Genomic DNA, 15,326 nt, shown 5'->3' with positions numbered 1-15,326 from the left:
TTTGGTGGATTTTCTCTTTAAAACAAAAGAAGAATCTTGGGTATGCAGAGTTTATATCATGGGGTATTTGCAGCCTGAAGGGGAATTATTAGTTAAGGCAGTCAGGTGGCCAAGGGGCCTAGATTATTATTATCATGTTGATGATTGTTATTAATTATCATTATGTTGATAATGATGATGATGATTATTATAGGTTTTGTTCACAGGGAAAAAGTTCACAGCAAAGTGAGAGGAAACCAGGGAAGGATGATTAGTTGATACTGTCCTGAAAAATTCATCCCTAGAGAGTAAATCATACTTGTGTTGTTGACTGAACTGAGTTTCCTGAAATATTTAAGACTGACAGGAATTGGTTGTAAAGCCCCAAAAGAACAAACTACTTAAGAATTTACTTAATTTTAAGCACTTAAGGAGCTTCATCCCTATTTATTTCAGCAGAATTACCCATGTTCTTGAAGCAGAACACAAGCTTAAGTACTTTGCTGAAGAAGCAACTTTCACTTACGGGTGCCTTATTTGTTTTCACATCTCAAGTTTCCCTGTCACATCTAAACCAGTGGTTCATGAGTTACCTGATCTTTTATGGAGGTAGCTTGGAGCTTCTCTTCTGGCAGCTTTTCCTTTTTAGCTTCCACTTTTTCTTCCTCCTTTGTTTTTGGGTTTTCAATAATTTATTTTTTTTTAACATGAACACATGGCACCTGTTTGCACTCTCTGTTTCTCCACGCTGTGCTCACGCAGCAATCCAGTGTGCAGCCACAACTCCACCAGGTGCTGCTGTGCCCCCTCCACCCTCTCTAAATCCTCCCATTCCCCCTCCTGGGCCTTTCATGCTCATGTGTCCCTTCCTTGTCATTTCTTTTAGCACACAGCATTCCCCACACAGTTTGACAGGTGCTCATAATATTTTCTGCCAAGGTGTGTTTGCCTCCACCTCGTGTTGCAGCTGAGGGGGGAAAAAAGGCAACAAAAGCACATGCAGAGGTCTGAACATGCAAAGTTTTCTTTGAACTATGGGGTGAGGTCAGGCCTGTTGTGCACTGAATTATTGGTAAGCAGGAGGGGATTTGTTTTTAAAAAGACAGAGTGACAGCACATGTATTAGTGACTTCAGTACAGGGTTAGATCCGTGAGGAAATTCCAATTCAATCCTTTCTTGCATTACATTTCACACAAACCACAGGTGTCTTATTTTGGTGCAAAATGCTTACTGTACCTGTTTCTTTAAGAAAGCTGCTTGAGGTTTTTCATCTTCTACTTTCTTCTCTTTTACCTGTTTATCTTCTATTTTCTGTTCTTCCATCTTTTGTTTTTCCTTTAATTTCTCTGCTTCTAGTTTAGCCTTTTCCTCAGCTGCCCTCTTTTCCTCTTCTGCCTTTGCCCTCTCTTCAGCTGCCCTCTTTTCCTCCTCTGCTTTCTGTTTTTCCTCAGCTGCCCTCCTCTCCTCTTCTGCTTTAGCCCTCTCTCTTTCCTCAGCTGCCCTCCTCTCCTCTTCTGCTTTTGCCCTTTCCTCAGCTGCCCTCTTTTCTTCCTCTGCTTTTTGTTTTTCCTCAGCTGCCCTCTTTTCTTCCTCTGCTTTTAACCTCTCCCTTTCTTCTGCTTCCTTCCTTTCTTCCTCAGCCTTTTCCTCATCCCTGAGCTTCTCTTTGTCTACAGCATCAGTTTCACTTGGGGTCCCTTCTGGCACAGCATTTGTATCATTCTCTGCTTTGTGCTCCTCTGCATTTACAGCTACCGCCTCTCCTTTTTCTGCTGCCACATCTACCTGATTTTCCTCTACGGGGATCTCCTTTGGTTTCTCCTCCTGCACCTCCTCCTTGTCTTTTTCTTCTTTTTTCCCCTCTTCTTCCCCATCTTGCCTCCAGTTGTTCCTCTGGTGCGCTTTGGTGTCTGTTTCTGTCTCCTCAGCCTCGCAGCGCCCCCGGCGTTTCTCAGCCCGCTCCTCCTTGCCCGTGCTCTCGTTTTCCTCCACGTTGTTCACCTCCCTCCTGCTGGGCACTGACAAGCTCCCATCTGTGATCGTGGGGTCCAGCTCCTTCTGGCGTTCCAGGGCTTCCTGCAGGCGTTTCTGGCGCCTCTCCTCCCTCCTTGCCAGCCTCTCCAGCAATGCAGCCTCGTCATCTGTGGAGCGCTTGCTTTCCTCCCCTGCCACACTAGGGAAAAAGGGACAGATTTCCATTTAAAAAAAAAAAAATAAAATTCTAACAACTTTTAGCATTTCACTGTTTCTAGGAAGAAAAAAAATTAGCTGCTGTTTTGCTATCTATATCCATCCTCCTTGCCTTAAATAAATTGCTTCTTGTGCTCAGTATCTAATAGCACTTGCCATCACAATTCCGGTTGCTTCTATCAATCGTGTCATGGCCACTGGAAATCTGGGTATATTATTTGTGATTGTGTGAAACTAAACAAATGACAGATGGGCAGGAAGACCACACAGCTTGTGAGAAATGGTGTAATGGTTTAGGGGCCACGGGGCACTGGTGGGTTGATGCCTGGACTTGAGGATCTTAAAGGCACCTTCCAACTTTGATGAGTCCAAGATTTTAAGTGTCACCTCCTCCCAGCTTTTCTCCTCTTGACACCTGTGTGACACAGAGTGCCAGCTGAGTCCAGTGCTCTAGAGCTCACACCCAGCACCCTGCAGGCACAGCTCAAGGGCTGGGTGCCACCCAGTGCTTTGGCCCCACAATGCCACGACTCCTGCCAGCATGACAAAAGATGTGGTGTTTTGTGAGGTCAGATTCATCCATTCATGAGAGCCCCAGATGAATTACCCTACAGAGAGCCTTGAGGGTGCCTGGATATGTTCCATGAGTCAATGATGCTCCCACCCTCCAATGCAGACACAGCCAGGGCGATCCTCACACTTCTTCAGTTTAAGGACGGCCAAACCGAGCACCTCAAATTCAAGCACCACAGCAACCCTCTTCCAGATGCTTCTCTACTCTGAATAAAAATTAGCTGGTCAGTAAACAGCACCAGAGATGTACCTGTTCTGGGCATTGACCTCAGATTTCTCTGATCCTTCTCCTGAGAGATCTCCTTCCTCCTTTTGCCGCAGCCTCTCCTGCCGAGCCCGCCGGCGACGCTCCCTGGCAGCTTCCTCATCATCATCATCATTTCTCTGGTAGGACAGCCTGCAACAGGGAGAGGGAAACATTGGTCCTACAGCAAACTGGACACAAAAAAAAAAATCACAAAAAGCAGTTTTCTAGAGCGCAGTAGGCATGGCTGCAGTGGCTGCTCCACGTGCTGTTGCGAAAACACGCTGTGAAATTGAGATGGTGGATTTCAAGCCCTGGTTTGCTTTTGTTTTTCGGAAGTGAACTGGAGAAAATAGTCCTTGTGAAGGCAGCAGCCACACCACACTGTCAGCTGGCTCCTAGAAAACACCAAAATCCATAAAAGCTCAGCTCTGTAACAGAGCAAACATCTCCTAGCCTGCCCCACGGTCCTGTCGGAGCACTCACAGCAGCATTTGAGCAGATTATTGCTCAGACCCACTGAAACTGGACTCAGCAAAGCAGCTCTCCACTAGCCTCCTCTAAATATCACATGCTGGAAATGGTGACAGTATTCTACACTTTAAGGACTAGAAAGCAGGGAGACACAAGTGTGACAACAGCTCTCAGTGGTCGGCTGTGAGTGCCAAACATCTGACACCCACAAAATTTTTGTGAGCCCGGAGCCCTGCCAGGCCAAATCACACAAGATCACTGCTGTGATGAAAGCCTACAGCTGAGAACCCATTGTATTCATCCAACCCAACAGATGACTACATTTAGTTTCATCCTACTTGAAAAGGAAAGCAAGACCTTAAAATCCGAATAATCCTGTGTCCCATTCAAATCTTTGCTGAGGTTATTGCTGTGTGAGATAAAGGGAGAGGCCTGCATTCCTCTTATCTTTTTGAGCAGGGAAAGTGAATTAGGAAGCTCACATGTGCCAGACCCAGTCAGAACTTTCATTTACTTTGCTTCTGGCAGTGGTTTGATACATCATGGTTAAGAAGTCTCCCTTCTTTACATAGTCACACATTTAAATTAGCAGTGCAGCCATGAATGCAGAAAAAACCCAGAGTTCTGCACTAACTAAAACCAGGTACAGATAATGTACAAAACTCTCCCACCACCGTGTTCTGATACTACTTTTCTCCTTTGCTAAAAGAAGGGTGAAAGTACAGGGATTCAGGTACCCCAATTTTGCTTTAAGAATTTCAGAAAGTGTAAAACATGACTAAGCCACTTGCCAGATCAAGAACAGCATTTTCATCCTCAGTGCACTGCAGAATTTAATTTGCTACTTTCACACTCTTTTTGCAACCTTGTCCTTTATAGAAACAACTCTTATTAAACAGAGTGCAAACCATGAGCAGCACAGCCACGAGGGATCACAGTGGGGATGAGGAAGAAAGAAAGGAGCTGAATTAAAAGCACTGAAGGTGATGCAGGGAAGGTAAGAAAAAAAACACTTCCTGCCATTTGTAAGCAGCTTCAAGGGGTATCAACATCTCATTTAGGTGCAGAACAGAAAGGGTGTGAATACAGTAATAAACCAATGGGGTCTTGAATTTCCACAAGAAAGAGACTCTGGAATAAAACAGCACTAGCAAACTGACCACCCCCCTCCTTAGTAAGATGTTCTGGCTGCAAGAAGCCTGTGGTCTTTTCAACTCTGAAGTCCACCTGCAAGGGCACAGGAGAGGACAGACTGCTCCTAACCTGTGGCAGCTGGACAATGGCCACAACAGAGCCAACACCCAGTGTCTATAGCTCAGGATTTGTCCTTGCAGTGAGACCATACAAAGATGAAGAAGTTCATTCCACTCTCTGTACCCACATTAAAAAACCCCACACAGCAAGGAGAACAACTGCTTTTAAAAGCCTCTTTAAAATGCCTTTTTTTAAACCAACAGTTGCTCAGAAAACTAAAAAAGGAAATAAAAAGAATACCCGGAGCAAAAAATTCCCACAAGATCTTACCCATTAAACAGATATGCACTTCCTGTCCTTGGACACTTATCACATAGATAATCTGTTAAGAAAGCTGAAAATATCTCTTAATATGATTCTAAATGCATCCATTGCCTTAGTACATATCAGAGCAGTTTCCTATTGCAAGAAAATACAGCAGGCATGGGCTCCATCCATCAGAATCACCTTAAGTGTTCATTTCTGCTCACCAGCATTTATGCAATCTGCGAATTAATCTGGAAACATTCATAGGAACAACTAATTGCAGGGTTTTTAAGGGATGTGCTTCTTGTTTTCCTTACAATTGTGTTAATACTGCCTTCAGTGTAAGGAGTGACCCTCATTCTCCCACTGTTACAGATCTCTGCAGCAACCCATCACGAGCAAAATCAATTTGGGAGCTCTTCAGAGCTTATCTTCTACTTTCCTGCAGCTTTTGACATTCTTCAGACTAAGAGCAAACAGTATGTCTCCAAGATTCCAACTCTGTTTATCAGGCAGATGGAAATGTGATGATCCACGCTGGCCTGTGCTGTTCCTCCACCCTTGAGAGCCCAGCACACACCCAGCAACTAAATTAAACCAAACTTAGATCCATTTGTCACCTTCCACATGGTTTTGCAGGCAAGTAACTCTCCACATTCAGCTGTTCCAGCTGTCTCAGGCAAGGAGACCACAACACAGCATGATCACAAAGAGGCATGCCAAGCCTGCTGTACAACAGCTCTTGTTGAATATTCAGAACACAATATTCTGAGTTGGAAGGGACCCACAAGGACCATCAAGTGCATCTCTCAAGGACTGAAATCCCAGACCTGAAGAACTCAACATCAAAAATCATTATTATTTGAGTAAGTATAAAAATGCTGCCCTCAGATTTAACAGGAAGACTTTGAGTGAAAAATAAATCTGCTGGATGGGGAATACAGGAGATGTGGCCATCTGCCTCAGACCTTTTTCAGAGAAACAGAGCACTCTGTATTCTACACCAAACACTGAATTTATGTAAAGTTATAACCCAGCAAGAAACTTGGTAATAGCTGGGATGATTATGGGCTGAAACCATTCCATACAATCCAGCTTTAACTGGTTTCCACTTGAAACCATAAATCAGCCCAAGCATTATCTAAGGCACTTTGGGTTTGGAAGTTCCTTGCCCAGTACTACTACATTATTATTACTGTCTGAATTATGACAGCACTGAAATTTCCTAATCAAGCTCATAGGCTTGCTACAGTAGGCAATTTATGAAGAGAGGGCAAGATCTGGCCCCATTCTAAACAGTGTGTATTCTGATTAAAGAGAAACCTTATAATTTGTAGCACAATCTGCCCTCAGTGAGTCATAAATAAACCTGATGAATCTAAATTCTTTTTTCATTTCTCACAGGAGCAGAAAAAACCTGCCTAATTTGGGCTGGATCACACTGCTCCATTCTAGAGGAGGCAGAAAGAACTGCTATGGATGTCAACTCAGACTCCACTTCAAGAGTTTCAGAAATACACGAAAAAACTCCAAACAGAACAAAAGCCTTTAAGATTTTTAAGCAGGCAGCTCATATCTGCCTCTCCTTTCCTCCATGATTCACTCCACTGTCAGCCTGGTTTTTGTACCCTGCATTCTCAGCAGTGCCCTCACAACATGGACTCAATCAGACACAACTGCACCTTCCCCACACTGCTCTGTTCTCCTGAAGTTTTTACATGCACTACAGATTGATTTTGCCTGTGGTCCAGGCAAGATGAGATCATCCATCCTGCACCCAACCTGCTTCTGACACCTCTGCCCTTTATTACGTAAGAAGGCAGCAGTGGAAGTGGTGCCTGTTGATTTGTGTCTCCAAATTTATGTCAGATGGAGGATGTCAGTAAAATGTCCTCAATGACAAATTTCACTGCCAGGCTCAGTCTATAAAAGTTGAATTTGTTGGCCTTCTGTGCTCTTAGAAAGTCTCTATTTACCCAGGCTCTTCCTGAAAGGATGGGTGGGGTGAGGATGGACTTTGTTAAAACACCCAGTGGGGAGTACTCTTTGTGACACTGTTGATATTCAGCCCCATTTTATTTATGATTCCATATGTTTTTCATCTTTTTATTGTTTGCTTAATTTGTGTTATGATAGGCACACTTCAAAACCTGAATATAAACAACTGATCAGTCTTCACCTCAAAAAAAACCCCCCAAAAAAACAAAAAAGAAAAAAACAAAGCATAACAAGTGCACATGCTTCCACAGAGGGCTGTGCCTCTTTCAAGCTCTGCGTGTCAATCTCAGCTGTATTTCATTCAAGTCATATCTAAAAATGTGCTGAATGGTGGGGGGCAGTTGTGGGGAAAACAGTTCTTTCTAATCATTCCTCCACCATTCAATGAGAGCTGCCAAAATTCTGCTCAGACCTGCTCAAGAAGATTCATTTTTGTGAGGGAATGAGCAGAACTTCAGTCTTTCTGCTTCAGAAAGATGTAGTGAGTGAAAACAGGGGATTATGCTGGAGCCATGCAGACATGCCACCACAGTTCCCAGTCCAATGTTGTGCATGAATGCTGTTATTAACACCCATATTTTTCACATATTTCTCAATTTGACATGCACCAAATTTTTTTTTTTTCACATTGAAATGTAGGAGAGACAAGTGGATAAAATTAACCAATGGGTGGAAATGAAACCCAGACTAATTAAAACTGGAAATTAAGCACATGTTTTGAACAGTGAGGATAATTACACACATGAGAAATTATGGAACATCCATCTCTTGCATCTCGACATTAAGATGGATGCCAATTTGGAAGCTGTACTACAAAATAATACTGATTTTTGGGCTCATTGTAGATAGCTTGGCGAAATCCCACTAACACTTATACATGGGAAATGAGACTACATTATATGGTGGCACCTGCTGAACTTAAACATTGTCTTTACAAACAGTATATGTTTCCTCATTTTGCTCACAATTTATCTCTGTCTCACAAGTATTTTTACTTTGTTTATCCATCCATTCTCCACAGGGACACAGCCTGTACTTGTGGGCAGGCAAATTAAGATATGCACAGTTCTCAGGCCAAAACAGAGACTGATGCACCTTTCAGTAAATTTTTTTCTCATTCACTTCATTTTCATACTGTGTTTCTAACACACTTTCTTCTTTTCCATAGCTCAGGAGATTTCAAGGATTATTATTTTTTTCCTGAAGGGTAACCACTTATCAAATTCATTTTCAGAAGAACATTTTCTCTGTCAGACCTGGCATTAATTTCCTACCACACCTCTAGAAGCATTTCTTCTACCTTAAACTTTGATCTAAAATACCTAAAGGCTAAAACTTTTGGCCATTTTGACAACACATTTTTTTTGTTGTTTCAGCAAAACCTTTAGATCATTTACTTTGGTTAAGGGCTTGGCTGGAATATTGTTATTTTGTTTACATGACAAAACAGTGAAGCATGGGAAAGAAAAAGCCTTCTGAGAGGTTCAGTTTGTGCACTTTTTTTATGGTTTCTCTTTTTTTTATGTTATTGACATTTAGGTGTTTTTAACAGGTAAGGAAATAGCAGAATGTGAAAACATTCATCCCTCTAACAGTGTGATTCTGAAAGGTGCAAGCCATTCTTGCTGAAGAAAGAAAGATAAAAAGTGATATGCAAAGTAAAAACCACAAGGAAAAATGACTTCACAGTGACAACAAAAATCTTTGGTGACCACCAAGCAATTAATGCCAAAACCATCCTGAGCTTTCATTTCTTTGCTGGGCACGGCACTGAAGCCTCTAGGAAAGGCTTCCCAAATTACTGGTTTTAGTTGAGATTTCAGTTTTGTTGGTCTCCAAGATTTCCCAATGCCCTCTGTTCTGTTTTTCCCTGCTCACAGCAGCACAGATCTGGTTTTAGATCCAAGCCTTAAGCCTGGGTCTCAGTCAGACCCAGCCTGTGCCACCCCAGCCTTGCTCTGCACAAAGGCACAATGACTCATGCACGCTCCTATTTGTCTTTTTTTTCTTTTTTTTTCCCCTCCCTTTCCTCATGGCTCAAAACTGATGATCTGTTTCATAACATGAAATGCAAGCAGATTCTCCAACCACAGCCACATAGCTCTGGTAAATCTCCTCTGAGCACCTCAGCATAAATCCAAATCAGGGCTGCAAACACGAAGGGTAAAACCCTTCTGCTACTGAAACAATGTCAAATTTGCCTCCCACCTATATTATATTTAGATAAAAGTGCTTGCTGGAAATGTACCAGGGGGAAGCAGGTAATTCTCTCAATATGTGGAGCCTAATGCTCTGCAGTTTCACTGCCTAACAACAGACATGGCACTGACCTGCCAGCAGAGCAGCTATTGAATCTGTTCTAATTTAGAAGCTTCTTTAAAAAAATATAAAAATAACTGAGCAGAAAACAATAATTGGCCAAGTGCCTTCTACCTGGTAATTATTTTTTTGCTGTTTTCCTTGAAGCTTGCTCACCCAGATCTCTGTTTCCCTGGAAGAGGGTAAAGTGTACAAAACAAGTTTCCTTCTCCAAACGTGAAAAAGTGGGAGCAAAACCCCATCAGTGTGCATACCACTGTGGTTAATGTGGTATTTGCTCACTCTGAAGCAAATTGCTTGCTGCCACCACCTCCAGCTTCTAGTGCTTTATTGCATATAAAATCCAGAATAATTTATGCCACAGCCTTACCAGTAAGTAATATTTCAGGCACATGACTTGAGAACAATGGGCATCTTGCCTAGCTGAGGCATAAGCCAGGCTTTACAGGATTTGCCCTAGAATGTACAATCCACAGTTTCTACAAAGACAATAAGAAGTCTTCTTTCTTGTGGTTTTGGTCTACTATATTTAATGTGGATTTCAAGGCACTTCTATACCTCAAATTGCTACATTACTGATTGCATCCAAAATTTAGATCTAACTCAATGTGCAGTTTTGCCCAGTAGCTGCAGCAGGCGATATTTTTTTTAAAAATACAGTTTCAAGTTTAAAAAAATATATAAAATATTATTTCTGGTGTTATTTTTTGTTTTTATCCCAAAGCAGTACACTGCATCCTCAGAAATTAGCAAACAAGAACGAAAAGATGATTTCAGGAAAGCCCAAACTGAAATATAATAAATCATGTATTTATTCCTGACCTGGAAACCCAGCCTTCAATTTCATCTTGCTTATCTACTTTCACCCTGCTCACCAGCTTTGAAGGCTTCTTTAATGCAGCACTCTAGGAAACAGAGAACCTCCTAACAAACCAACACTTGCACTGCATTTCCTCTACAAAGATTAATGGGATTGCTGCATTTTAAGAACACTGTGTTTGAAAAGGAAGTGCAGGACCATGAGGATAAGGGCTCACAGACACAAAGCTTCTTTAATCTCAACCTGCACAAAGACTAAGAAAGTTAACTCAGAGAATCAGGCATTTGAAGAATGAAATATCAATAATAATAATAATACCAATAATACAAAAAAATATATTTAAAAAAATATAATATCAATATCCAAACCAATCTCACACACCCTAATCCTCCATCACCATGCCCAACCTACCCACAGTCAACTTCCAGCATATATTTATTTACCATCCACCCTGATAAAACAAGAAATTTGTGAAGCTGGAGATGGAACAAGGTTTTGGTTTTCAAAGATGACACATTTCAGAGCAGAAGGGAAAAGGAACCCAGCAGGCTGTGACTACCCAGATTCCACATCACTCAGTAAATTCAGCCTGGATTGGAGTGTTCTGTGGTCTCAAACAGCTACAAACAGAGCCCAGGATTTTTGTTGCTTGCTCCATTGAAGGTAAGGGTGTTAGCATTAGTTTGATCTCTGTGAAGCATCAAAACTGTTCTGTCTTCTCCAGGGGTTAGAGATTGTGAGTAAATGACTTTTGCTCAGAGCCAGACAGGTCCCTGAGGATGTCTGCTGGAGCTTTCAAAAATACAGTGAACACTGTGCTGACAAACAAAGTACAAGGCATGTATTTGCACACAGGGAGCCTGGAAAAATCATTTTACCAGATAATTATCCAGATAATAATAGAATAATCTTTTTTTATCCACTCTTCCCAGCACAAAATATGCACTAGGAGGACACAGCCTTAACATACCACAGCAGATTAAATATTGAAATAAATGCCTCAAAGAGGATAGCAGATGAAATGCAAGAGCAGAACAGGCACCAACACAGAGCAGACTGTGAACCCTCATGCTAGCTGAAATAAACCACTCGAGGGGAAATATGGCATTACAAATACATCCAGTGCTACAATATGTGGTGAATGGGAAAAAAAAAATTAATGGAAATCAGATGTCTCAACATTTTCTGGTACTGATTCCCCTACACACTGCTCAGGGATGCTGTGCAGGTGTGGATTTTGTTTCAAGGGAAATTCATGGCTGTTTGCTTTTAACATGGGCAAGCATCTCTCTCTTTCTGGGGTGTTTAAGAAGACTACTGTCAACAGCCAAGGTGATTAGGAGACACTTTTGGTGAGGCAGCAGAGCAATTATTAGTGCAGATCCCGTCATTTGCTAACAGGATTAGGGGCAGATACATTCCATGCATCCCTGGGAAAGCTAATCCTGATGTGTCTTTCACCTTCATGAAAGGTAAAGAACCCTTCCACATGAAACAGGCCAGTGCAGACCTGCAGGGTCACGTACAGCACTTTGAGCAGCACACTAATGTTACAGCAATTTGCAGACATCATATAACAGCACTGTGCAAATGAAACAGCTGGAAGTTTGAAATGCAGCCATTGTAACTACACCCACATAAACACAATAAAATATCCTGGCTTTATCCTTTCAATTAGTTTTCCCTTAGATGTGCTTGTTCTTCTCATATTGCTTCACTGTAATTCTTATTCCAGAGAAGTTGCTTGTAAGAAATGACCAAACTCAGTATTGGAGATGCTGTCTGGAAAGCTGACTGAGCTCATTAAAGCTGATTAATCACACTGCAAACACAGATCTAAAAGCCACTGTTTTATTTTTTTTAAAAGTGGGGGTTGGGGAACAACCCTTCCCATAGAACTCCAGCATCCAACAAAAACCTCTTCCATTTCAAGGACTCACTAACAAATTATCCACAACTTTTAAGCTGCCCACAGAAAGTATCCAGACAGACACCAGGAATCGATAGAAAATAACAACTTGCTTGCTCTAAAAGTGCCCAGAGCCTGGAGACTTCCAAAGGGACAAAGGGGCAGCTGGAAAGAGGCACCTAACAGAGAGAAACTGCCCTGTGGAGATAGAGGGACAGGGTGAGGGGCTTTCCTGCAATATCCAGTGGGATTTTGAACCCACACATGTTCAAGCCAAGGCTTCTGGTACAATCCATTACATTCCAGAAGTGAATGCAGACCAGTGGCTATTTTCCCCTTGCTATTATACTAGTTCTTGGCACTTGTTAAATTCTTTCCATCAAAAGATCTCAACATGTTTCACAATGTTAAGCAATCCTTGCAACCCTTCTGACTTCTGTGTGGTGGGTATTGTGACTATTACAATGCCAGTTTATGGAATGGAAAAACAGATATATAGATGAATGTACTAGTTTTAGTCTAAACCACAGAGCAGATATGGTTCTCTTTTGGCTGCACTACTTCACACCTGCCCCTAAAACTTTTTGAAGCTACAAGGAGCTCTTCCAGCAACTTCTAAAGGGAGTTGCTGTAGGCATGTGGACTCCTTCCTCCCAGCCCCATCTCCAACAGCTCAGCACTGTGCTGACTTCCACTGCTGCTCTTGACAGCACATGAAAGTCACTGACAGAATTATCCTGAGATATCTTTTTCTGGCATACCAACCAAAGCTCCCCTGAGCTCTCTCTGATCAAGTGATGGCCTGTCTCTCCTCTATGTTTTAAATAATGCCTTCTGTTGCTAGCTATTTCCAAGTCAGCAGTCTACATTTTTAAAAAAGTTATGTGCCTGCTGGGAAATAGGAAAGGAAGAGCCAAAAGCAAGTTTAGCCCAGGGGATCTTGTGGCCATGTCACTGCAAAAGCACCTTGGACTTTTCACAGGCACCTTGGACTTTTCACAGAAGTCAGCAAGGCTCAATACAGTCTGGAGGCTTTTGAAGGACTGTGAACTGAGCTGAATGTCAGCCACCCCTTCCAACACCAGCCCCTGCAGCACTTGGTCTGGATTTGAAGTCAAAAATTCTCCCCTCTCACCTGCACTGCACGACACAGTGTTTTGAGGTGCCACTGAGACTCCCACAACATTTGCACAGCAGAGGGATCCCTGGAAATAACACCAGAGCACAGACCTCACACTTCATCCCCTTCCCAGCAATGCACAGACACACACCAAGCTCACTGCAAAGGAGACAAACTCCATTTATCCCTTTATGAAAGTTCTCTCTGGATTTCAGTCATGCATCCTGAAAGGCACTGGGAGGGGTCAAAAATCCAGCAGTGGACAGGAAATTTACATTTAATATACTTTTGTGAAAGTACATTTTAAAGCAAGGATTTGGCAACGTAAAATGACAAATACTTGGCACGACAAAGAATTGGGACAAGCATAAGAGAATCTGAATTTCTACTCACACAGAGTATGATCCAACCTGCTACCACTTTTCACTGAGTAAACAAGAATATGGTGATTGTTGTCTGAAGAAGATAACCTGTAGCAGCTATAAGGTAACAAAAGCTAAACACTCTAAATTGTACAAATAAAACTAATCTTAATTAAAACTAATTTCCCCAAATGCCAAAGGGCCAAATGCATCTCTCAGGTGTGCACAAAGAAGGAATATTTTAGCTGAATGGGCTGCAAACTATCACCAATGCATATACAGTCAGTGGGAAGGTTTCAGTCATATAGATAAGGACTGTGGGAACACCAAGATAGCTCTGCTAGGAATTCAGAGAGTTTCTAAAGTTTGCTAAGCCTTGAGTTAAAGCTATGTTTTCAGAGAAGAACAAAACTGCTTTGCTACAGCCTTTATGGCAAATTTAACAGAGGAGCAAGGAGAAAATCAAACCTCAAACTTCATCTTTTTAAGTAAAGTAAAAATGTAGCTGGTTCTGGAAACAGATGTGGCCTCAGCTAATTAGGCTTTTGGGCTTTTTGCAGCCCTGAGAAAGAAAACTGCTGACATGGTGTGTCTGACCACTCCTGTTCTGGGAGGAGGGAGATGAGTAAGGCCAAGATGCACAACACCAACTTACACACCCAATCACATGCCAGTGATTTTCCTCTTGCAGGACAAACAGAATCCTAAAAACCTCAGGCTTCACAGAGGGAGGATGAGTGTTACAGAAAATACACACCCTGATTTAAAAATGGGATTGTTCTTTTGTAGACATCAGCGTGCAAGAGAATACAGCAAGGTCAGAACACGATTCACTGGGGTTTTCCAAAATAATCAAATAAAACACTATCCATGGGAAAAAAATAATGCATAATGGAGAATGTCACTGTAGCTCATGGAAAGCCAGAACAACCTGAAAATGACCAAAGAGGCTGCAAAGGCTCCACCATTACCCTGCCAGTGTGTGATGATGGTGACACACATCATCTGTGGGTGCTGAAACCCACAGTGCACTGACCTTGTGAAGTTCACCCACCCCATGATCCTCCTGCTGAGTCACCAACTCCACCAAATCAGGGATAAGATAACAAAAGAAGAAAAAACAAACCCAAAACAAACCAACCCCCCCCTCCCCCCAAAAAAAAACTCAAACAACAAAAACCCATAGTAAGGTACGAGCCAGGACAGCAACAGTTGTGATGGTAGAAGGTGCTTCTGTAATTTCATTGCAGCAACTCCACTGCTGAACAAATTGCAGATGGAACCTGGCAAGCCAAAAACCTCCTGTTCAGAAACATGTCATATATTTTTATGGTTATAAAGGCCTGTGGGCAATTTGGCTTTGGCAAACCAAACAGAAGCCAGAATTTTACATCCTGTTCTGTCGAGTGCATTGGTCTCAAGGACACACCTCTAGGACAGGTCTCCACATTTCTAGAGGAAAAAAATGCACATGGATGGCTTCTGTAGGGCCTGATCTCTCCAATTTTCAAACCCATAGTACACCAGTTAGGAGATACTTCTGAATGATGTTCAGTCTGGAAGCAGAATCATATTTTATTTTTTGTTCTGTAATACAGCAACGTTTGCCTCAAGGACCCACAGCAGGACCAAATCCTGCTGAAGAAAAGTAAAAAGTGGATTGAAAGTGATCTGAAAAAGAATCAGAGTGGAACTTCCAGTTAACCCCCTGCAGGTGGGATGCCAGGTTTTGCTGGAGTCAGTCTTGCTCACCAGAAAGTGAGTATTTCTCACTGTTGCTTAGTCAAGGGATATGGAAAAGCGGTGGATGGAAATTAAAAAAGAGGACAAAGTTAGT

General features: G+C 42.2%; 1 protein-coding gene across 14 annotated transcripts in view; it reads right to left on the bottom strand.

Moving 5' to 3' along the window:
• CALD1 (caldesmon 1) overlaps positions 1-15,326 on the bottom strand; it is a 190,435-nt gene that overhangs the window by 22,474 nt on the left and 152,635 nt on the right. For 7 of the 14 annotated variants that reach the window (XM_079304064.1, XM_079304067.1, XM_079304066.1 and 4 more), the window contains 3 exons: positions 2,994-3,140; positions 1,217-2,153; positions 573-647 (listed from right to left, as the gene is read on the bottom strand). In XM_079304064.1, coding sequence (XP_079160190.1) covers positions 573-647; positions 1,217-2,153; positions 2,994-3,140 — 1,159 coding nt within the window. The remainder of the gene's footprint in view (positions 1-572; positions 648-1,216; positions 2,154-2,993; positions 3,141-15,326) is intronic. The other 7 variants (XM_079304062.1, XM_079304070.1, XM_079304059.1 and 4 more) reach the window with 1 other exon arrangement.

This window comes from Erithacus rubecula (assembly GCF_903797595.1).
Source record: "Erithacus rubecula genome assembly, chromosome: 4".
Classification (NCBI taxonomy): domain Eukaryota; kingdom Metazoa; phylum Chordata; class Aves; order Passeriformes; family Muscicapidae; genus Erithacus; species Erithacus rubecula.
This window is presented reverse-complemented; position numbering and strand designations above follow the sequence as displayed.